The 25,818-nt window shown below is 39.7% G+C and overlaps 1 protein-coding gene across 1 annotated transcript; it reads right to left on the bottom strand.

Moving 5' to 3' along the window:
- Positions 1-1,058: 1,058 nt before the first annotated feature.
- On the bottom strand, positions 1,059-21,532 carry BTG3 (BTG anti-proliferation factor 3). Its single transcript, XM_060099790.1, has 5 exons — positions 21,339-21,532; positions 17,779-17,957; positions 13,103-13,240; positions 7,147-7,354; positions 1,059-1,791 (listed from the first exon to the last, which is right to left on the bottom strand). Exons 2-5 carry the CDS (start codon positions 17,949-17,951, stop codon positions 1,552-1,554), a joined length of 759 nt encoding a protein of 252 aa, XP_059955773.1. The 5' UTR covers positions 17,952-17,957; positions 21,339-21,532; the 3' UTR covers positions 1,059-1,551.
- Positions 21,533-25,818: the final 4,286 nt, after the last annotated feature.

The following is a 25,818-nucleotide window of genomic DNA, read 5'->3' as shown; positions in this document are numbered from 1 at the left end:
AAAAATACTTGAAACCTGCCACTTTTACGATTGCCTAGAAATCTGCCATTATCACCCAAACTCTCTAGGATCTATAAGTGAACAGTAACAATTAAAAAATTTTTTTCCAACTTAAATAAAACTAATCTCCCTTGTGATGCCAGTTACCTCTAGGAAAATATGCTCAAGTTTGAATAAGCATTCACTATAAATCTCAGGAAAAAATGTAGATATGGTTTAGAAATATATTAAAAGTTGCATGTGGCTTATCAAAGAGTACAATAACATTAAAACCACAGGCCTCTAAAGTTTAAGTCTTCTGTTGAAGCTGCAGACGTTTTGAATTCCACATACTTCAAGCCTTTGAGAGCTATGTATCCATACGATTTGTGCACTTTTCTGGTAGTCTGTACATCAACAGACTTTATCAGCAAACACAACAGAAATATCTGGAACAGCCAAGGACATCCAATGATTTATTAGCAAGTTGTGATTTTTCTGGTAAGTCAAATAATTTAAGACTAGAAATCTAAAGATGTAGGTAATGAGAAAACATAATCTTTTAGTTTGTAAAAATTTACCTTCGGGAAAAAACCTAAATTCTTATATCTTTTTTTCTCTTTTCGTAGTTCAAGTACACTTACGAGACTGATGGCATTACCGTGGTATAAATAGGGACTACTGAAGAATCTGAAGTACTGTACTATTTGGCTTTATTTTAGACCTCTAATAAAGACTTCAACATGTTGAAAAAAAGCACAAGGCACAGAGATTAGCATAACTGTAAGAACATTTCTGCTTTATGCCATGGTACTAGGCGTATAAGTCAGATGTCATATCAAAATTTGTACAGGCCAAATTCTTGGTTAGGAAAATCCTACGTATAGTGACTCTAATGGTTGAAAGATGTTTCATTATATTTATATTTTCAATTATCTACTACTAACAAACTTTAGACGTTTTATATGAATCTTTTGATACTATAGCCTTTGGGAAAGGTATGGCTAATAAAAAGTCAATTTTTTAAAGAAAAGTTAAAATTGTTAGTTCTTTTCTTTGCTAAATATTAAACACATGGAAGTGAGATACCCCCTTTGCTCTTTCTCCCTTTTTATGCACAGAACAGAAGCACACATTGTCATGCCTCAAACTACTTTTTATTTGCAACTACATGATTTCACGCAATTCTTCTAAACAATGACATAAAATAGATTTCCTTGTGTATAAATAACTTACATACTCTCCATAAAGTAAATGCTCAAAGGTGCTAGAACAGATCGTCCACTCCTACAGTGTTCTCATATCCAACAGAGTTGATGCACAATATATAAATACTCAAGTCCAATATTAAAAACTCAGGCACTTGACTAACTTTAATAAAGTTTCTCAAACTATATCAATATATCTAAAGTGCATATATATTTTTAAGAAAGATTATTCTCAATAACTTCTCTATAAAAATAAGTTTGATGGTTTAGCCCATCTAACTTTACTACTTTGAGTATGAACTTTTAATATGCAGTCAGGCTTATTCTACCTTCTCTCAACATGACACCAACAGAATCAAAGCAGCTAGTGAGGTGCTAACATGTGAGGATTAATCCAGTGATTCCGGTCACAATGCATTCCAGGAGGAGGTACCCATGTTACTGGAATTGGGCGATATGGTTTATTCTTCCTTCCCTGATTTGGATAACCAAATGGAACAGGAGGAGGGTAGTGACTTTGATGACCATTCCCTCGGTACATTCCTGGTTTTTTTCTGGGTAAAGGGTGCCACATTGGAAGAGGCGGGAATATCAGCTCTGAAATCTGTAAAGAAGAGAAAACAGTAAGTTAATAAAAAGAAAAAATTAGTCATGTGTTATATAAAAACTAGGTTACCTTCCAGATTACTCATTAAAGAAAAACAAAATCACTCACCCACAACCCTAATAGTAGGTCTAAGGCACATTCCTACAATCAAGTCTAAATATGTTAAAAACCTCAAATATAATAGGTGATCAATCAGCGTTTTTTCACTAAATGAGTGAAAATGAGTAAACTCAAACACAGCACTCTAAAGCAACCGGATATTTTCTGGCTATTTCAACCAAAGAAGATGAAAACACGGAATGAATAGAAGCTTGTACGGATACATCATGTTTTAGACCACTGGTTTCCACAGCTGGCTAAAGAGTCACCTAAGAAGCTTTTAAACACAAAATGTTCATGCCCCAGCCCTGGTCTACTGAACAATATTAACAAAACTTTAGGAAGAAAGGCCAAGTATTTTGATGACACTGCAGGTGATTCTAATGTAGCCAGTTCAGCATTTTGGAAAAGTCTTAGATTATCCCATAAGTCAAGTGGGACATCAAGTTCACATCATTCAAAATGTTATCAGCAGTTTCAGACTGCTCTGCTCAGAATGCCACACCCTGTGACTATGAGTTTCAGAGTTCTCTGATTTCTAATCTGCTCTTCCTAGCATAGGCATTTAAAAATTTATATTCTGTATAACAGCACTGCATTCATGATAGAAAATTCAAAAGGTACAAAACTGTATACAGTGGAAAAAAGTCTCTCTTCTTTATGTGATTACCAGCTACCCTCTCAGAGGCAGCTGACACTAATCAATTGTTTGATTATCTTTAGAGATATTCTATGAATATACTTGTGTATACATCTATATACACATTTATAAAAACTTACAAAATTCTGTATACTGCTTTTTGCACTTGATAAATACATCTCAGAGACATTCATCTCAGTACATAACGACTTCTTTTGTCATTTTACAGCTAGACAGTAATGCAATGACTATGCCATAACTAAATTAACTGGTGTCTTGTTGATAGTACATTTAGGCTGCTTTCAGTCTTTTAATATCAAAAAAACAATGCACAAAAGCAAACAAAACAATGCAGCAGTGAATAACCTTAGCACAGTTAATTCTTGATTATCTGCAATAATGGGGAAATAAAGAATTTAGCACTCAAACTAATTGGCCTATACTACAAACCAGTAACAAAGTGGAATGTTTCATTTCTTTGTACATTGGGGTGTTGATAAGCTTTAAGAACTGTCAGAAAGCAGACACAATCCCACAGGCAACCACTGTTCTGATTTTTATCACCAGACTGAGTTTTCCCTGTTTGTGAACTTCGTATAAATGGAATCATGTGGCATGTATTCTTTTGTATCTGGCAATTTTTTTTTTTTTTTTGGCCACACCGCCTGGCTTGTGGGATCTTAGTTCCCCAATCAGGGATCAAACCAGTGCCCTCCGCAGTGAAAGAGGGGAGTCCTAATCACTGGACCACCAGGAAACCCCCCGGCAAAATTCTTTTGCTCAATCAGATGGTTTTTAGGTCCTTCCGTATTGTGTCTATTATTAGTTCTTTGTTTTTTTTTTTTTTTTGCTTTATGCGGGCCTCTCACTGTTGTGGCCTCCCCCGTTGCGGAGCACAGGCTCCGGACGCGCAGGCTCCGGACGCGCAGGCTCAGCGGCCATGGCTCACGGGCCCAGCCGCTCCGCGGCATATGGGATCCTCCCAGACCGGGGCACGAACCCGTATCCCCTGCATCGGCAGGCGGACTCTCAACCACTTGCGCCACCAGGGAGGCCCAGTTCTTTCTGTTTTATTGCTATTATCCTACTGTGTGAATGAATACACAATTTCCTCCCATTCACTTGTTAATGGGTATTTGGGTTGTTTTCCTTTTTTTAATTAAACGATTATGAAAAGAGCTGTTATAAACATTCTAATATGAGGCTTTGTAGATATTTGTTTTTTTCATTTCTCTTGTTAAATACTTAGGAGTGGAACTGTTGGGTTATAGGGCAGATGCATATTTAACTTTGTAAATGCCAGTTTTCCAAAGTGGTTATACCATTTTACACTTCCATCAACAGTTTATGAATCCAGTTGCTTCACATCCTTGCCAACATTTGGTATTGTCAGACGTTTTAATTTTAGCCATTCTGGAAGTAGTGTCTCACTGCGGTTTAAATTTGAATTTTCCTGATAACAAATAAGGTTGAGCACCTTTTTCATTTGCTTACTGGCCATTTATATAACTTCTTTTGTACAGTGTTTATTCTTATCTTTTGCCCACTGCTTTTAACTGGATCATGTCTTTTATTATTGATTTATAGGAGTGATTTTTAAAGTATATTCTGGAAACAAGTCCTTTGACAAATATATGTATTGAGAATATTTTGTCCCAGTCTATGCTTTTGCCCATTCGTTTTCTTAATGGTTTCTTATTTATTTTTATTTATTTTTTGGCTGCACTGGGTCTTCGTTGCTGTGCGTGGGCTTTCTCTAGTTGCAGCGAGCAGGGGCTACTCTTTGTTGCGGTGCGCAGGCTTCTCATTGCGGTGGGTTCTCTTGTCATGGAGCACAGGCTCTAGGCACAAGGGCGTCAGTAGCTGTGGCTCGCGGGCTCTGGAGCGCAGTCTCAGTAGTTGTGGCACATGGACTTAGTGGCTCCGTGGCATGTGAGATCTTCCCAGACCAGGGATCAAACCCGTGCCCCCTGCATTGGCAGGTGGATTCTTAACCACTGTGCCACCAGGGAAGTCCCTCAAATTAGTTTTCTAATGTATGGTATCAGGTAGCAGTTAGGTTCTTTTTTTTTTTTTTTAATATATAGATTATCCAATTGTTCCAGTACTAGTTCTTGTATACTTACCCTACTGAATTGCTTTGGCACTTTAATTTAAAAAAAAACATAAACAAAATTGTACACACATGGGTCTACTTCTGGACTCTCTATCTGTTCCAATAATATATTTATATATCTTTAAATCATTATCACACTATCTTGATAAACATAATGACTTAATAGTAGTGTGAGATCTCTGAGTTAATTCTCCTTTCTTTAAATTTTATCTAGAAAAAGACTTTTGGGATTTTGATTGATAGCAAGTTGAAACTACAGATCAGTTTGGGGAGAAATAACATAATCTTCATTCTTAATTAGTAGAGAATTATCTCTGGAGGTTCCTTTCAGAAAACACAGACCCCCCTCAGAGAACAAAGACCCCAAGCCTGGAATTATTTTGCCCATACTCTGATAACCTCTTTTTTAAGGCTCTTGGTAATGCCAGGTTCAAGATGGAAAAATGTATAGGTAAAAAAATTAAAGTGGACCATCTGCACCAGCTTTCTACACAATGATTTTAAGAACTATGCTTCTCAGTCATGAAATGTTTTGTAAGTGAATATAATGTCAAGGAGAAAAGCACATGAAGGACAGTTCAATTTCTATGCCTTTCTGTTATAATTTTATCCTAATAGTCTTTCAACATAGGGGAAAACAAATACAATTTAATTTTAAAAGAAAATCTAAAAATTAAAGGTCAATTTACTTGAAAAAATTGGCAGCAATCACTTCAATTTGGAATTTACATTCTTGCTTTGCTGCGTAACAAATAAAATTCTTGAGGTAAAATTAGCACACATCTGAATGAATTCCAGGCAATTTAACAATGGTAATCTGTAGTACGTAATACATCATACAGAGGAAAAAAATGTCCAAAATATTTATGGTAATGGTCTTAAAAATGATCCCTGAATTACAAATATTATGTTTACTTATCTATATAGGGAATCTCTTGGGAAGAATACAGAAATAACTGGTAATGAAAACCTCCATGCAAGGGCACAACACTGGTCACTGTGGGAAGAGGAGGACGTGTCACTATTATACTTTTTTAAAAAATAAATTTATTTATTTATTTATTTATGGCTGTGTTGGGTCTTTGTTGCTGTGTGTGGGCTTGCTCTAGTTGCGGTGAGTGGGGGCTACTCTTCATGTGGTGTGCGGGCTTGTCATTGCGGTGGTTTCTCTTGTTGCGGAGCATGGGCTCTAGGTGTGCAGGCTTCAGTAGTTGTGGCTTGCAGGCTCTAGAGTGCAGGCTCAGTAGTTGTGGCACACGGGCTTAGTTGCTCTGTGGCATGTGGGATCTTCCCAGACCAGGGCTCGACCAGTGTCCCCAGCATTGGCAGGTGGATTCTTAACCACTGCGCTACCAAGGAAGCCCCTATACTCTTTCATACTGTTTCAAGTTTTTGTTTTGGTTTTTATTTTTTTTAAAAGCAGGTGCATATGTTATAATATACACATATACATATACCCCTAAGAATGTGATAATCTTCAGAACTAATCTTCCTCTCAAGCCTAGGAAGGATAATTCAACAATTAAAAAAAAAAATTAGGGCTTTCCTGGTGGCACAGTGGTTGAGAGTCTGCCTGCCGATGCAGGGGATGCGGGTTCACGCCCCGGTCCGGGACGATCCCACATGCCGCGGAGCGGCTGGGCCCGTGAGCCATGGCCACTGAGCCTGCACATCCGGAGCCTGTGCTCCGCAACGGGAGAGGCCACAACAGTGGGAGGCCCGTGTACCGCAAAAATAAATAAATAATTAAGAACTCAAAAATTAAGTTAAACTGAAAGGATGTTCATTATATAAATGTATCCTGGATTTAAAGGTTCAGTTTCTCATACTCATGATACTCTGATTTCTCACTCATTAAGGTCTAAATTCTCATTTTAGCCCAAATCAAACCCTACCAGAAACCTGGTATGTTTAATTATGTCTAATTAAGGCCAAATTAATAAAAATAGGTATATTTAAAAATATACTCAAAATTAGAAAAACTGCACGTACAGAATAAGGCTCAACTCAAAGGACTTCTTTAAATTTTTGTATTAGTAGCTATATGACTCTTTAAATGTTAAAGCAAAGAAAAATATTGTTTTGGCTTGAGTGAAAAATTAAAGAATAATTTAGTGAGGTTTCTCTTTAATCATAGAAAGGGAAAGAACATGAAAGTTAGGTACAAATTGGAAGTGTTAAAGGCTACAAAAAAATTAGTGGCTATTTTTGAATGCAATAAGGATTTTTAAAACATCAGGAATGTTTTATCACCATGATTTTTTCTATTGTTTTTACAATGTATTCATCCCACTTATTTAGTAAAGCAGACCTTTGATAAAATGACTCAGGATGCCTATTTCATCTCAGAGGAAGCAGCTTTCCCCTTAGCGTGTGAAGGCAAGAACTGTGATCCAGAATTTCAACTCAGAAACTTTGGGCAATATAAGCAGGACTACCTAGAATGCCCTTGCAAGCCTTGCTCATGACCTTCAGTATGGAGCCACTTCATGGTTACCTGGTATATGGGGCTGGGGGTCGCAGCCACTGAATTGGGTTTCACTTCTACTTCCTTACTTGTTTCTTCATCTGAAGAAGAGGACCCTGAATGATAATCAGAGGTAACCTTATCAAGGGCCCTGGTCACTTTCTTGGAAATCTCATCCTTGTTCTCATCCTCATTTTCAAAGCTGGCAACAATGAATGCGTTGTTTTTCTCTCCATACCTAAGAATAAAAAACCCAAAAAACTTACACACCTTGAAGTCACATCAACAAAGCAAGAAATGTCCATAAAAACAATTGAACAGGTTTGGACATGCCATCAGTCCCAGGCAAAGAAGGAACCCTCCCAGAACTTGATTCTGCATCTATAGTATCCTAACCCAACTCCATGCCAACAGGCAGGCCACAATTTTCTACTTCTGGTCTATTAAAGTACAAATAAAAAGTGACCTCATTCTCTTTTCCAATTTTCTTTTCTACTGTTTCCTGACAAAAACAGTTGTCTACGATATCAGAGAAACTCATTGTTTTGATTACATTTTTGTATGTACCATTGAAACTGGCCATACAGAACTTTCGAACAAATTTTTAACTGACCCTTATAACGTAGATCCTAGTAATTCAAGTCAAAACTCAACCAGACATTTCCTATGGGATTTATTTTTACCACGATTAAATAAAAAAGAGGCCTGTGTTTCCTATATCCACACTGACAAAAACGAGAACTGAGGCAACTGTTGAAGTTAAAGGGGAAAAAAAAAAAACTACTGTTGAGGAAAATAAAAGGATTTTGCTTGAATTATACTGCTGATTTCATAGAGATTCCTATGATAAATGCTTACCCCTCATCTTAATTTTTTAAAATTAAGCAAACATTTTTATCCTTCCAAAACATTTTTAAAGCTTTGATCTAAGAAAAATAATTGTCAGAACATGTAACTTCGGCTGTTGGGTACTAGAAAAAAGGAAAATAAATTCTGCAATGAGGGAAAATAGCACAACACACAGTAAAACTAGGAGTTTTCATTGAGAGGACAGAGGAGAAACCCACAAATCCATTCTAATAGATTGCACAACATAAACACTATGAAACAATTTCTAGGAAGTGTTAGGACAAAGGAAATGAATTGTTAAGCAGTCTTACACAGCATGTAATTAAAGTTAAACAAAGTGATTCTAAGCTTAAAAAATATAAAAACATCAACAGAAAATAGGGTTAATTGACTACAATGTCAATTAATTTCATTCATGATAATTCTTGTCTCAAATTATTTCTGAATCAGGATGATATCTACAATTAAGTAAAAGGCCTAACTGCAACCAAGCCTTTGAAAGTTTAAATGGCAATCAAGTAGTCTCACAGGCGAGTTCTATTTCTTTCAACTGTGCTATCTTCCGTTCTCATAGGCTGGATGGGGCCATAAATGCAATCTAAATATGGTACGTAATTTCCTTTTCTATCCTTTTTCAGTCTCTCTCATAAAAGGAGTTGCTGCAGGATGGTGGAAAGAGCACTAGACATGTTTCTGGTTCTGTTCTGTCATTAACTAGCTCTGTTACCAGGTGCAAGTTATTTAATCTCTCCCGGCCTTAGTTTCCTATCTGCAGAATGAGGAAGCTGAAGATAGCTGGATAGTGGTTAGTCTTCAGCTGGTGATTCTTCTTAGTAGAAGATGCCTGAACAGTGGGAAAGGTTCTTCACAACACAGAATTCATGAAGTATAATTTCAAGATTACCTAGCCTTGGGTTGTAGCAGTGGAAATCTACCCCTTGGTCCTCTCCAGGTTTAAAGATGCAACAAATTTCAATAAAATCAAAGGTTAATTCATATATTAATACCAGCAGTATTAACAATGGGCTTAGGCCTACCTTCAGTATTGCCCATTAATGGATTCAAAACTCAAGCAAAACAGAAAGGCAAGAAATTTGAGAAAAATCCCTGCCTCTGTAGAAACAGAAACCAATCCAAGGGCAGACATCTAATGATTGAAGGATCAGCTTTATTAACTCAGGTTTCTTTGACACTCAAGCTCAGTTAGGTTTGCATTTTTCCCGTGGTAGTATTTTGGTATGAGGGCTCTCTTCAGGGTAAGTGAAGCTGCTTACTATATTACTATAACATTAGAATGTGCAGTTAACTCCTCAGAATTCGTAATGGACAACTTTTAAATTTTCCAATTTTCAATGACACACTGCTAAAACATTCAGGCCTACTGAGTTAATCTGAAACAAATCAATAGTATCTATTGCTCTTTATCAGGAAAAGAAAGGATTATAGAAGTTACAAACAAACAAAAAAAGAAGTGTAGAATATTGAGTAGATAATAAAGCTGCCAACTATTTGCAGGCCTTCTCCTTATAGGATCTGTCGTCTATTCAGTATCCTCTCTAATATTTCACTTAGTGAAATATTTCTAACTATATAACACTTTGCACTCTTCCAATATTTATCCTGATGGAATAACTCTATGAAGAATGTTCTCTTTGAGTGCATTTCAATTTTTTTCATAACCTTAGTCTTTAGTATACCAATAAGTTATTATTTTTAATGACTCAGATATTTATTCTATTGCTATATCAGCTTTAATTTTCAGAATAGTTCCAGTTTTGGTCCAAAAGCACTAATATCTCAGTCTCCTCTATTAATTTATAGCAATCACCTCTACCCATTCACTAACAGGTCTTTCTTTCTGGGATTTCTATCATCACTGAATGAGCACTCATATTCTGAAGATATCAATAATTTCTATTAACCGTGAAAAGCCTCACATCATAGCCAATTTGGGGCAAAATTTTGATCATATATAAAATAATTAGAAGGCTACTGAATGCAAAGGTTTTCTTATATTAACAAGATTAAAGCACAGTAATTTTTTATTATCTGGCGTCATCAAGTAATGAAGTATCCACTTAAGTAGAATGTCCATGTAACTAAAGCTTCTATCTTCAGGTGCCAAGATGTAGTTTAAGCATTTCAAATAAATATGTCCAAAATGTTTATATAATTAGCCAACTTCTTAAATGTCCTTGGATATGGGAACTTTTCTCTAATGATTTAAGATCGTTGTATTAAGTATTCATTATTTGATGTTGTGATAATACATTTGGGTCAACTCTTGCTTTTTTGTTCCTGCCTCTATGTCAGACTGTTACTTTTTTTTGTAGCTTTATGACAACAGTATCCTGGGGGATTGGTTCCAGGACCATCCCTGCCTCCCCCAAATGCCAAAATCTGTGGATGCCCAAGTACCTTAAATAAAATGGCATGGTATTTGCATACAACCTACGCACACCCTCCCATACACTTTAAATCATCTCTAGATTACTTATCATATCTAATACAATGTAAATGTTATATAAATAGTTGCATGGCATGGCAAATTCAAGTTTTGCTTTTTGGAAATTCTTCCCCCCCACCAAATATTTTTGAACTAAAGTTGGTTGAATGCATGGATATGGAACCCTCAGATACAGAAGGCCAACTGTACTAGGAACAATCCCCTTTCAAATGCCACGTAATATTTTATGGGCTGAAAAACTACACAACGAACTTAAAAGAACTGTGTGTTAAGTAAGAGTAAATATGATCAAAGTGTGGGCCTCATAAAAAGTAAACATTTCAATATAGTAACTTTGTGATAGCTATTTCTTGTATACTGAGGTCTTCTGCAGGGATTCAGTGGTCCAAGTCTATAAAACAAAGTCTGATCCTGGCCTATGGTAAGTGCTTAATTAGTCCCAGACTCTAAAAATGTTTGACCTTCTTAGACCAAAAACTGAGGTATCTTGCTCTTCCTTTTTCTGAGAAATAAGTATTGGAGAATTAACTACCTACACCTGGTTTCCCAAAGCAATAAGCTTATATAAGCCACCAGCTTATATCAAGCAGCTCCAGGGTGGTACAGAAAATTGTTGCAGGATTACCATGTATTTTTCCAACATGTCTTCACCACCACTTTCATTTCTGGAGATCAGGTCAAAGGCTATGACCACCTTTGGAACATATTAGGGTTGCATCAAAAAGCACCTCTACTATAATCAATGGGTGAACTGTACCTCTAAACCAAAGAGAAAACCCTAAAGGGACAGCTGTAGGAAATTACTCACAGGGGTTCCATGCATCTATTCATGCTGTTCCTCCTGCCTGGAAATGTCCTTCCAACCTTGTCATCTAGTCAACTGCAACTCATCCTTCCCCACTCAGCTCAAGTATCACCTACTGTACAGTCAGCCCTCCATATCCATGGGTTCTGCATCCATGCATTCAACCAACCACAGACCAAAAACATTTGGGGAAAAAAAATCCAGAAAGTTCCTAAAAGCAAAACTTGAATTTTTTTCAATTCAAGCAACTATTTACGTAGCATTCGCATTGTACTTACAACTATTTACACAGCATTTACATTGCATTAGGTATTATAAGAAATCTAGAGATGATTTAAAGTATATGGGAGGTTATGCATAGGTTATATGCAAATACTACACTATTTTATATAAGGGACTTGAGCATCCAAGGATATTGCCTCTGCCTGTGTGTGTGTGTGCATGTGGCCGGGGCGGGGACATGTTCTGGAACTAATCCCTCACCAATACCAAGGGCTGACTATAGTCTTTCCTGAGGCAGTAACTTTCTCGTTTGTGCCACCAAGTATTGCATTTTGTACATACTTCTATTATAGCACAAATCACACTCTGTTGTAATCTACTTATTCTTTCTTCTCCCTCATTACACTCTGAACTACCTGAAAGAATGTCACTTTTTTTTTTTTTTTTTTGTGGTACACGGGCCTCTCACTGTTGTGGCCTCTCCCGTTGCGGAGTATAGGCTCCGGACGTGCAGGGTCAGCGGCCATGGCTCACGGGCCCAGCCGCTCCGCAGCATGTGGGATCTTCCCGGACTGGGGCACGAACCTGTGTCCCCTGCATCAGCAGGTGGACTCTCAACCACTGCCCCACCAGGGAAGCCCGTCACTTTCATTTTTTAAAAAATCCTACAACTAAGAATGCCTGGTCCAAAATGAGTATTTTAATTTAATTTAATTTAATTAATTTATTTATTTATCTATTTATTTATGCCTGTGTTGGGTCTTTGTTGCTGCGCGCGGGCTTTCTGTAGTTGCGGGGAGCAGGGACTACTCATCGTTGCGGTCCACGGGCTTCTCATTGCGGTGGCTTCTCTTGTTGCGGAGCACAGGCTCTAGGCACGTGGGTTTCAGTAGTTGCAGCACTTGGGCTCAATAGTTGTGGCTTGTGGGCTCTAGAGCACAGGCTCAGTAGTTGTGGTGCACGGGCTTGGTTGCTCCACAGCGTGTGGGATCTTCCTGGACCAGGGCTCAAACCCATGTCCCCCGCCTTGGCAGGCTGATTCTTAACCACTGCGCCACCAGGGAAGCCCACAATGAGTATTTTTAGAATGAATGAAGTTCAATTAGATTTCATACCTAACACTCACCTTTTACAATTCTGCTCATTAGGAGACAAGAAATAATTTCCATTATGAAAATAAAACCATGAAAATATCACTCAGCCACTTAAAAACCAAAAAGGGGGAGGGAGGCAAGAGTAGAAACAAACAGAAACAGAAATCAACCAAAAGTTAATATCCAGTATTATTTGGGATTAGCATCTTTCCTAATTTGAAGAGGGGAAAGACAAGGGCACCACCAATGAAAGAAGATATAATTGACCTATAGGGAGTCTAGGTGTCTAAATTCTACAATAGAGTTCTTGGTAAAGCTCTAAAAAAACCCCTGCTCTATCAGTTTTTGAGTTTCTTTAGCTGTAAAAGAGGAATGTAACCAGTCTTTCACTATCACCTCCAAGAAGAATAGTTTACAAAATTCACAGCTGAGAAAGCCAAACAACCAGCTCCTGGCTATAAAAATACATGCGTAGGCAGTACCTGAGAGAATTTCATAAAATCAGTTCCAGCATGGTAATCAGTTAAGCCGCCAAACTCAAGAACTCACCGACAGCACACCTCACATGGGTCCACCCATAGAGTGAGTTCCTTTGGCAAGCCCAGGTCACTGTACAAAATGCAGCTGTTCTCACAGGCTTTCAGGACATCAGGATCAACTCTCTGAAACTTATTGACACGAATGCATCTACAACAAAGTGGAGTAATGTTAATAGCTTTAAATAAATGTAAATCAGAAACTTTGTTATATCTATTAGTTTTTGCCAACATGAATTTAAAAAAATAAAACGAAACCTGGCAAAGAACCCAGGAATATCTATCCTAAGTAGATAATAAATCTGAACTAAAGGCAAAGAGGCAGCAGCAGCATCAAGACTAACCAGCCTGGTGGAAAGAAGAGTCTGTGTGAGCACAGGGAAATCACTAGAACTGGCTCTACTTCATTTCACACAGAAACTACTCAATCTCACACGTACATTAAATGAGCAAGGAGTATGAAAGTTGCATGAAATTACTTAGAGCTTTGAAGGTAAAAGTTTTAATAGGTCAGATTCCTATATAACAAAATCTCCAACTCACAAAAGACCTCAACCAATGGTTCAAATAATATTTGGAAATTCTTGTGACAAGTTTTGATCTGTTGTTACCTTGCTTAAGAAGGGCATCCTATGCCTTACCTATAATTGTTCTCTAAATACCGAATCAGTCAAGGACACAGAACCATTCATACCATGTACTTAAGATTAAAATATAATCCAGGGACTTCCCCGGTAGTTCAGTGGTTAAGAATCCATCTTCCAATGCAGGGGACGCGGGTTTGGTCCCTGGTCGGGGAACTAAGACCCCACACCGCAACTACTGAGCTGGTGCACTCTGGAGCCCGCGTGCCATGACAAGAGAGAAGCCCGCGCACCGCAACAGAAGATCCCGCATGCCACAACTAAGACCCGATGCAGCCAAATAAATTAATTAATTAGAAAAAAAAATCCGAAAGTGTTATTGGCTTATTTCACTTAACCTCTGTTACTCGAGTTTTCTTTTCTTTTTTTTTAAGTTATCGAAAGAGAGAAAAAAATTCTAAACCACTAAAGACTGTTCCTTTTTTTTTTTTTTTTTTTGGTCGTGCCACACGGCTTTCAGGGATCTTAGTTCCCCAACCAGGAATCTAACCCATGCCCACAGCAGTGAAAGCACAGAGTCCTAACCACTGGACTGCCAGGGAATTCCCATCTGTTCCAATTTTTCTAACCTAAGAAATACCATTCACAGCTACCTAACAGAATGCTCAAAGATGGCTCTCAGTATGAATGCAAAAATACCTGTTAAAATAAGTATTCTGCTTACATAGAGAAACGTTAGCTACAATGAAAGTATTTAGTGCCTACAACTAAGAAATCAATCAAGAGAACCCAGATTTAGTACGAGTCCTGAGTACTAGTATTATTGGGTGAATTTAGATTAAGTCATTTTACTTCTTCAGACCTCAAAAATATGGAAAATATAAGTTAATTGACAAATACTGGTTATATTACTAAATACAATACTGTAACATCAACAGAATAAGGTACTATTTAAATTCTTTTAAAATTTAATTATTAGTTAATTTCAACTTTCATTTAAAACAGTGAAAAAAGTTCTCATTAGGTAACAGCTAATATGTATTTCTAAACAATAATAATAATAATAACTCTTTTTGAAGGTTTACCATGCAATGGAGAGTCTTCTAAATGCTCTGCATGTACAGGCATACCTCAGACATTGCAGGTTTGGTTCCAGACCACAGCAATAAAGCTGTGGTATCTCAAAAGAGCCAGTCACAAAATTTTTGGTTTCCCAGTATATATAAAAGTTGTATTACAGTACACTGTAGTCTATTAAGTGTGCAATAGCATTATGTCTAAAAAACAATGTACATAGCTTAATTAAAAACTACTTTATTGCTAAAAAATGGTAACCATCTGAGCCTTCAGCAAGTCTTTGTAACAGTAACACCAAAGATCGCTGATCACAGATCACCAAAACAAATATAATAATGAAAAAGTTTGAAATACTGTAAGAATTACCAAAATGTGACACAGAGACACAAAGTGAGCAAATGCTGTTGGAAAACTGGCACTGACAGCCTTGCTCAATGCAGCTGCACAAACCTTCAGTTTATAAAAAACGCAATGTCTGTGATGCGCAATAAAGCAAAGCACAATAAAATAAGGTATGCCTATGTTAACTTTTTTAATTTTCACAATGATCCTGTGAGTTAAGATACTATTTTCTCCACTGTAAAAAAGAAAGGAGGCAGAGTTTGAGTAACTTGCCCAAAATTACACAGCTAGAAAGTAATGAATCCAGAGTTCAGATCCAGACCAGATGCCAAAGTTCACTTTATTAAACAACTCTATTATGCCTGTAGTTATTGTAACATCACCGTTAACAATTTAGCAAATTCAGAGTAAAAAAAAATATTTTAAACCATGTAAGACACTCTTTACTCCTTTCTATAATATGGTCCTATGTTACAGATTCTAATGTTGTGTAGGTTGATTCAAAAGTCCCACGTGCACCAGGATCAAAAGCAATTAAGCGGAAGGTAGATCTTAGATGTATGTGTTTGTTTTTTTTATCTACAATGAGGGAGATGCAGGCTCTCAGCTTAAAAAAATATGTGTAAATATAGATGCTTAAATAGAGACTCGCTTCAACAAAATTTGCATACCTTACATATTTTTATGCTATTTTTTTCACTCTAGATACTGCGACGATTTACCCATTAACCACTCTTCAAAAACAAGATTTTAAAAGCTGCATAAAAATAGTCCATTGTTTACTTAATGTTGACAGTGTAGCGCTTTCCAATTTTTTTGCAATTATAAAGTGTAAGAAATATCCATATTCATACATATTTGTCTGCATTTCTGATTATGCTTCTAGAATAGATTTTAGGAGATTTACTTTTCAAAGGCTGTGAATATTTTTATAGATCTTGATAATGTTACCAAATTGCTCTTATTTGTATAAGAGAAACATACCCCCCTGCAGAGAAACATACTAATTTATAAAAACTTTAGAAGAAAAAGAACTTTACGGATTGAAGAGTCTACTAACTCTGGTTAATCCTATAGTCTATTCATTTTTATAAAAGAAACGACCCACAATTAACTCTAAGTTTTCTACTTCAAAGACGGCTTCAAAATGACTCAATAATGATACTTCTGATTATATGCCAATTTAATATTGTGGCTAACTTTTTTCCTCAAGTTTTTAGAATTAATGGAAATAAAATTGTACACTGTCTGACCTTTAAGCATTTACTTGATAGTGTCTCCTTTTTCAGTAATAGTACGGTGGCTTGGCACTTCCAAAAGCCTTAGTCCAATGTCAGTTACATCAGTGTAAAAAGCTTGAACAGCTCTAATTCACAAAAGCTGTTCACTCTATCAGAAATGAAGATGTGCAGAAAAAAATTAAGAGAATCAAGTGAGAGGATAAAAAACAGTAACTTGAGTGCTTTATATAGAACATCCACATTTCTACTTTCACTCACCACATTTTCCAATATACTAGAAAACCTCTTTGGATAGAAATGAAGAGGAAAATATATCAATTACTTTGATTCTTTTCTTTTCAACAGATCATATGCTCACCTGGCTTTTAGCAAATGAGAACTAAACAAATCATATTTTCACCTCCCTTGCACACTCCGTGAACAGTCTTACACTTTCAAGAGCTCAGAGACTGAAAGGAAGTTCTTTTTTTACTGTGAAGGGCTGATTTGTGGAGGAATCTTTGGGGGCAGCAATATGCATAAATAAAAGAATTTCTGTATTCATGATAGTCACAACTGTTCCACTTTTATTTTTTTGGTCACATCCACAAATGGGGCATGGTTTGACAGCTGAGTTTAGCAGGATATTCTCAACTCAGGTTCCCAAGTAGTCACATAAATACTAAAGAGTGAGCATGCCAGGACATGTTTTACAGGAGGTTGCTCTTCTTTAAACTGTAAATGTAACTTATAAACCACAGTACAAAAGATAGCTGGGAGTGAGAATTGCCTTCACTCTCAAGAGACAAGGCTGTGGGAGGACTGTGGTATACAGAAAGCTCATAAGAATTTAGGGTCAGTGAGACCTGAATTCAAATCCCAGAGCTAATATTTACCAGTTGTGAATCATAGGTAAGTTACCTTCGTCTATAAAATGGTTACAATGGCTTCTACCACAACGAATTATGCACAGTACAAATGAAATTATTCCTGTGGCAAGAATATGTTAGGTGTCTAATAATCTTAGTTCTCATTTGCCAAAAAACTTTTAACACGTAACATGTAATTTACTTTTAAATACAAGGAACTCATTTCCCTCAACCCTTACCATGCCCCCTTTTAAGTGATAGTTTTAGGGGTTCTCTACAATTGGGAAAGCCCTCAACTACCTGTGATACTTAAAGAAAAACACTCAGGAACCACACTATGACCACAAGACTAACTCCCATGAGCCTATACTATTGGCCCTCCAAGTCCAGGCAGTGGGACTCGAACAACAAATACTTGTATTTTAAAGTGAATAAGGAAAAAATAAAACTGAGACACTCCTGAGTTGGGTATTTTGCAGATAAAGTGTGAAAGGCATGGACTGGACACACCCATCATTCCTCTGGCCTGGCACTCATTTGAGGAGCTGATCAGCCTCTTCATTTAGTCCAATCTAACTGTCCAAGCTATTCCTTTACCTGTAGGCCTGTCCTTTTGACGGTTTTTCCGGATACCAGTGATTTTTATATTTTTCTTGAAGTATTAGAGTCAATTTCTCAGCAAACCTCTCGACTGCTTCTTTTTTCAACTTATCATGTTTTCGAACTAGCCTTGTGAAAAAGAAGACTACGGCAGCAATTTCGTTCTTCATCTTTCCCTGCAAAGATAAAACAGTTTTTCTCAAAAAACCGAAACATCAAAACTTGAAGATAAAGCTCTGCAAAATATCCCTCCTTTACAGCAGCACCCCTTCCTCCTTCTAATTTTATCTTGTGTTTCACTGGCTCATATCTGGAGTAGGGAACAGTCACTAATTTATGTCATAAAGACCTTATTATAAAATACTGTTTAAGAGTCTTATCACCTAGCTTTGTAAAGGAGTTCAGTAAAGAGAGCACACCAAATTGCTCCTGTTAGCTAAAATAAAATCAGAGATATCACTCAAAGAGAAGCATTACAATGATACCACTATATAGTTTTTACTAAATGTGTCAATATTTAGCTACAATAATTCAAGTTTAAAGTTCTATGAAATAACTTGTATTTTAAAACATAAAAAAGTCCACTTTAAAATCCAGTATTGTAGAGCCACTACAGAAGACAGTTTGGCAGTTCCTAAAAAGGTCAGATATATAGCTACCATATGACCCAGCAATTCTACTCCTAGCTCTATACCCAAGAGAAATGAAGCCATATGTTCACACAAAAACTTGTACACAAATGTCCACAGAACCATTATTCATAATAACTAAAAAGTAGAAATAAACTAAATGTTGATCAACTGATAAATGGACAAATAAAGTGGTATATTATTCGGCAACAAAAAGAAATGACATACTGATATGTGCTACAACACATATGAAACTTGAATACATTATGCTAAGGGAAAGAAGCCAAAAAACCAAATACTGTATGACACCAATTATATGAAATGTCCAGAATAAGCAAATCTATATAAACAGAAACTAGATTAATGTCCTAGGGGTAGGAGGATGGGGGGAAAGGAGTGATGTCAGTTGAGTATAAGATTTCCTTTTGAGGTGATGAAAACGTCCTAAAATTGACTGTGCTGATGGTTGTACAACTCTGTGAATGTACTAAAACCAAAGACCTGTACATTTTAAATATGTGAATCGTATAGTTTGTGAATTATATTTCAATAAAGCTGTTATACACAAAGAAAAAAAATCCATTATCAAGCTTCTGTAAGCACTCTTTCAAGAACAGAGATATATTTACCTAAAAAATATGACCAAAAAACCCCAGCTCTATCAAAACATATTTAAGAGAGTGGAAATTCAGGATCATTCACAGAAAATCTAAAATAAATAATCAGAGATTCAGCTGCATATTGGAACTGCCTCAAGAAGGACTCTTTTTAAATGACAGATCTGATTTATCACTGATTAATGCATAAAGGCAAAAACCTTGTACTGGGATTGTTTCGATGTATATTCTGTCTTTGCTTGATGAGCTCATTCATTTGGCTACTGTAAGTAACTTGGAGTTATTCAGATGCTGCGTTTATTAAGCAACATCACCTTTTCAGAGCCAATTATTAAAGACATACAGCCCCTGTTATGTTTAGTGCAAAAAGTGACCAACCCAGCCTATAGTTTGTGTTCTTTCGCATTTAAAAAATACAGCTGATTCTGCTGGCTTCCTTTTTCTTTTCTCAAACTTGCTCTTAAAGTCCGTCTTCATAAGATTCCTTTCCTCCTTGTGCAAATTCAAACAAGGGACCTCAGTGTGAAATAAATTCTATATGTTATTTGAGAGGTCTGCTGGCAGCCATGGCCACCCTGATGCTAGATGGGAAGACACCCAGACCTTCCTCTTGGAAACCCTAGAATGCCAAGTCTACCTTCTATGGCCAGCTGCACACAACCCCAGCCCTCCACAACTGCTGTGCAGCCTCCTCCTGAAAAAAAGTCAGCCATTTCCACTTATAAAGCTATATTTATACTCCACCACGTTATGATGGAAAAGAAAACCCACTGCAATTTAATACATGGTTTGGGATGAAACTTGCTGATGGAACTCCATTAGCCTCCACCCCAACCAAAGAAAACAAGAAAGGTACTCAATCCCTAACTAGCCCATTCTCCTTATTCATTATATTGGCCAACTATGTTCCACATATCTCAGTTTTGTTTTCCTTTTATTTTTTCTTCTCTGTTTCATATCAAAAAATAAAAGGAAGAAAGGAAGGAAAAGAACCACTTAGCGGTTGCTTTGGGTTGTAACACAAGATGAGTCATATGGAATTACTTTTTTTTTTTTTTTCTTCAGTTTGAGGGAATGATGCCTGGAAGAGCTGAGAATTTAACACACCTCCACCGGTCAGTATTCTAGGAGTACCAAAAGGGCAGCCCTAGAGGGGAGAGTTATGAGGTCAGGGAGAGAGAAACCAGAAGCCAGCAGGGCCAAGAAGCCCTTAGGCGTCTCGAGTAAGTCGCCGCAATTCCTCCACCCACACTCGGAGCGAAAAGCTCCCATTTTAAACATCGCACGGTGACGTCATCCTGGGACGTAGTCACCGAGGCGGCTGCCCCTCAAGTTCTACTTTGTTCCACAGGCTCCTCTGCTCACGGCGGCGGGCAGAGAACCCAAAGGAAAACCCAGTCCTGCCTTCCATGAGTTTATAACTTTGTACTTTTCCCTCTCTTGTAACGAAGAGCTTCATCGCGGCCGTTTCTAGAAACAAGTATTTCTCCCGACAGACGTTCCCAAGGTTGAGGAAGGGGGGGTGGCGGGGGAGGTCCCGGCCGCGGGGGGTGACGAGCCCTCGACCAGGCTCCGCGGCGACACAAAGCGGGCTCTGGACCCCGAGCGACAGGATTCCCACGGGGCCGGGAGTTGGGCTTTGTAAGCCATCCAAGCCTGCTGCTCGGCACTCGCGCTTGGGTTTGAAGAGCGCCGGGTGAGTAGGCTCCAAACGTCCCCACCCACTCTTGGAAGAACGGCCTGAACGCGCGTCCAACTTCTGCAATCGCGGGTTTTCCTGAGTTAAGGGGGCAGCGCCCTGAGCCCCCTCCCCTTCCTCCCGAGAACAGCCTCGCAGGGTCCGCAGCCCCCGGACAGGCTCCAGCCTCCGGCAGCCCTGGGTTCAAGGACCGGGCTCCCCTCAGGCGCGACTCCCCCCCGCCCCCACCCCCCAGACAGCAAGCCGGATCCCCGGCTCCAGAAAACCCGCGGAGGGGGAGGGGGAGTGGGCAGGCGCGGGGCTGTCGCCCACCGCGAGCAGAAGGTATCGCGCGGTGAAAACGTGGCAGGAGCCTCGAGGCGGCGTCTCCTCCGTCGCGATGCCGCTGAGGGTCCCGCGGAAACCCTCGCGGTCCGCCCCGCTCCGTCCCCAGCCCTTCCTTCGCGCCGGGCCAGAGCCGATGCAAGCAGGTTCGACCCCGCGCTCCTCCTGGTTCCCCCACGCGTTGCCCGCCCGCGAGCCTTCGACGTGGCCGCAAAGGCGCCCGGACCACCCTCCTCCCGAAGCCCTCAGCCCCGCCATGTCCGCCTCCTCCAGGCCCGGTCTCCTCACCGTCGCCGCCGCCGCTCTGGGGCCACAGATTCCCTCCTGGCCGGGAACCGAGGGCGCCGCCTCAGCGGGCCGGCGCTCGGCGGCAACGAGCGCGGCGAGCCTAGTCTGGCGCGTGCGGCTCCCGCGTCGTCGGGCGGCCGAGCGCGCGCTGAGAGGGCGGGCTGGTGGGCGCGCGCGAGCGAGCGAGCGAACGCGGCTCTGAAGCGGCGCGCGGGGGGCTCGCGGCCCGGAAGAGGGGAGGGGCGATGACCCGGGAAAGGGATGGCGCCGCGCGGGACCGGCTCGCGCTCCTGGGGGGGAGGAGCCAGAGGCAGGGCTTCGTCGACGTCCCGCCCCCAAGGCTCGGGCCTCGCTGTGCGAGCCGCGAAGCGCCTTCAGTCTTGCGACGCGCCAGCGGAGCCTCGGGTCAGACGGCGAGGACCTGCTGCACCGCGGGCTTCCGTCCTCGGGAAGGAACGGCGCTGAGAGCCGAGCGGACCCTCGCTAGCCCTCCCTACCTGCTGCAGCGTCTTCGGGAGTCGCGTGGGCCACTTCCCCTCTGCTACCTGGGCCTCTGCTTCCCCCTCTCGTTTCTCCTTGTCGCCCTGCGCCCTGACACCCTCCGGCCGGGAGGGCGAATACTAGACCCTGCTCTGTAGAGGTCCAGTTCTTTAGACCTGGGGCTTCGGGGGCGGGTTGGGGGGCGTGGGGGTCTACACAGGTCAGACGGAAGGCGGACTTTGCTTTTGTGGACTGATGCTCTTCTTTGCTGTGACAGTTACGGGCACGTCAGCTGTGCAGCCGCCTTGTGATATTTCAGTTTGTTTTGAAGTCCTAGTTGGGCCCCTCCCTGGCCGGGCTGGTGGCTCCCTCAGAGCAGGGACTGCCTCCTGTTGACCCATGTGTCCCAGCTTGGCACTGAGTACAGTGTCTTGCACAAAGGAGGGGCTGCAGGGATGTTGGCTGAATGAAACCTTAAGAGTCCAAGCTTTCTATTTCCCAGCCACTTCTAGTCAAGGACTTCCAGATACAAAGCTTAATCTTTGAACAAATACAAATGTGGAAAAGGTACGTTAACTTTATGGAAGAAAAAGAGGAACATCTTTCCAACCTTTTGTATTGAACTGGCGCCATGGTATTAGTTTTGTGAAAGCGCTTTAATACATTAAACAGGCCAGAAAAAGACAAGATATTTCTACTTTTTTTTTAATTAAAAGAGAGCCAGCTTTCACTGTTTCTAGCCAAAACATATTGTATATTACTCAAGAAATGATTGTTCAAGTTATACGTTGACCAGATATTTCACTGCCTGCTATGCCTGGGAGCATGTTTTCAGCTCAGTTCTATGAATATTTTAAATTTGTGTTACTGATGGTGAGTATAGCCTATTCGCAATTCAAAACGTTAATGCTTTTAGCAGTAAAAAATATGCAATTCCCAAACCAGTACAATAAACCTTATTTGTATTAAAAAAAAAAGTATACTGTTCTACCTAGAGCTACTCACTGGTCAATTTAAGGAGGATACTTGTATTCACACCCTAGTCTATTCTAGGAGATATGAAGGTGTTTTCATTCTAATCTCATAACAATCTGATTGAGGTTATTTTACTGATGAAGGCTTTTCTCTCTACGATTTCATAAAATAGCTAGGCAGGGCTTCCCTGGTGGCGCAGTGGTTGAGGGTCCGCCTGCCGGTGCAGGGGACGCGGGTTCGTGCCCCGGTCCGGGAAGATCCCACATGCCGCGGAGCGGCTGGGCCCGTGAGCCATGGCCGCTGAGCCTGCGCGTCCGGAGCCTGTGCTCCGCAACGGGAGAGGCTACAACAGTGAGAGGCCTGCGTACCGCCAAAAAAAAAAAAAAACTAGGCAGTGACAAACAGTACTCAGAATTTGTCCAGAAATTTCTAAAACTCAAGATTAGTATTTTGTGTGATGTTTATAAATCTGTGACCCACATGGCCCAGTCTTACTTAGAGCAGTACTCTACTCAAAACACTCAGGCAAGTACCTGAAACCTAATTTCAAAATACAAAAAATTCTTATAGCCTAGACACTGCGAAGCAGATAAGTAACAAACAATGGATCTTAAACACTTCTCTTTTCTCTCTCATCCACTGTTCTCACACAAGGTAGCTGCTTGTGTGCCTCTGTCTTTCAAAACACCCTACTGTTCTCCAGTCCTGGCTGCGTGTTTTAGATCTTTCCCCCCAGCTCTCTTTCCTCCTAATTCAGAACCACACAAGCCCAAAAGAATTGGTCTCAAGTCTGGACCCTCCTCTTTCGGAGGCTGGAAGAGGGGAGCAGAGGCTGATACAAACAGTTACCCATTAATATGGATTTTTCCTTTCACAGTTTCTTTCTTTTCTCAGTGAACTCTAAATGTTCACTAAGATCGTGTGTTAGTAGATGTAGATTGCTTTTAGCACAAGCTGTTTCTTTGGAAAATGAGCCACCTAAATAGGGCAGGGCATCTATAATCACATACATCCTGCGGTTGTATCACAAAGTCACAGAGACCACGACTCAACAATCACCAAAATCTATGAATAGCTTCCAAAATCAGGACTTATTCTTTCACTAAATAAGTGTAACTCTTTCAAATCTGTTATTCCTTTTGAGCTCAGAGAAGTTCAGCATTGAAACCAGAACAGTGTCAGGCAACACCTTCTCAATCCACATGTCAAGTTTGAGTCTGAATACAAAACCATCCACTTTTATAGTGGATAGAGAGAGTTCTGTTATGTAACATCAGGGGAAAGTGTGCAGCCTTTGGGGGCCTTTGGAGGTCTACCAAGTGGGATTTAAGACTTTTTCATTCTAAAAACACTTCAATATATTTCTTCAAAAATTTCCAGGACCTAACCACTTGGATAAATTAAAACAAACTAAATCTATAATACTTTCTTTGCTTTGACTTCTTCAATATCCACAAACTGGCAGTGGTTTAAAAAAACATAAGCATAAAGAAAATTTGTAATCTTCATTATTTTCTCCATTACATCATGCAATAAAACTGACTTCCAAGAGTCGCAGCATAAACTCTCCTGATGAATGAGGCAATGGAAACTGGGCAAACCAACCTCTTATTAACTCTTAAAACCCTCCTCCCTGCCCCCCCCCAACTATAGCCCATCTTTTTTGGAAGAAAATGTTTTGATTAAACTTCTCAGTTTCTTTATTGGAAATTGGTTAGGATTTGTCAATTCATATGAACTAGCTTAGGCAAATGTATAGGTTATAGCGCTTAGGTAGGCTGCACACTCTGGACTCAAATAGAGCTTCATACTGGAAACCTCTGGTGTAAGATTTCCATGCTTGCTGGAAGAGGTGCCTTTGTTGTTGGGTTCCTTTGACAATACTCTCTTGTTCTTCATACCAATAGAGAAACAGACTTCCGTTAATAAGTAGTATATAAACTCCTACCCTTATTCAGTATAACAAAAGTAAGAATATAGATATATTCATTTAGCAAAACATTCAGAAATATTGTAAAAGAACTGCTTAGAAACACAACTGTGTTAGCGTTCTCCGGATACATATATGGATACAGAGATTTATTTTAAGGAATTGGCTCATGCAATTGTGGAAGCTGGCAAGTCTGAAATTTGTAGGGCAGGCAGCAGGCTGGAAACTTACACAAGAGTTAAAGTTGTAGTCTTGAGTCCCGAATCCATAGGGGTGATTTTTATGTTAAGGTGTTGAGGAAGGAATGGTATTCCTTCTACTCTGGAAAACCTTGTTTTTTGCTCTGAAGACCTTCAACTTGTTGAAGCCCACCTACATTATTGAGGGTAATCTCCTTTAAACTCCATTGATTGTAAATGTTAATCACGTCTACAAAATACCAATCACAGCATCATCTAGACTAGTGTTTGACCAAACAACTGGGCACCATAGTCTAACCAAGTTGACACATAAGATTAACCATCACAATGACCTTCATTCAATAGTATTTCCTCAAAGGCATGTGATAAGTAGGTTTAAAAAGATAAATCCCTTAGTGAACACTGTAAAGCATGCTTTCAATAAGAAAACAGCTCCCCTTGTTTCTATTTTTCTTTGCTCTTTTCAGTCAGTTGTGTGGTGATGGGGATGGTTGGGGACGGGGGGTGGGGAGGGAAGATTGGATGTTGGTCTTCAGGTGGCTTCTTCTGCTTAATGATATCAAATATTTGTGCTAGAGTATTGGGGACAGTGTGTCCATTAGGGAGGATCAAAAGATGAACAAATAAGTTGCTCACAATCTAGTGGAAGTTAGAGACATGAACAATCTACCTTACATATTACAAGTTGTATTATATTGATAAATTAAGTGCCACAGAAAGGTATAAAGGCAATAGTAATGTAGGCATAGAAAAGGTTTTGTATGTGATTGGGCTCCCAGCTAAAAGGAAGTTTCACAGACCTGGAGGGAAGCATCGCAAACCTTCCTTAATACTTTTTCAGTACAGGAAGGTGGAGGGGGAGATGCCATAAGCCTAAGGAAATTGCTCCCAAGGC

Source organism: Mesoplodon densirostris, chromosome 5, assembly GCF_025265405.1.
Source record: "Mesoplodon densirostris isolate mMesDen1 chromosome 5, mMesDen1 primary haplotype, whole genome shotgun sequence".
NCBI classification, from domain to species: Eukaryota; Metazoa; Chordata; class Mammalia; order Artiodactyla; family Ziphiidae; genus Mesoplodon; species Mesoplodon densirostris.
The sequence above is the reverse complement of the archived record's forward strand: the minus strand, read 5'-3'. Positions and strand labels throughout refer to the sequence as shown.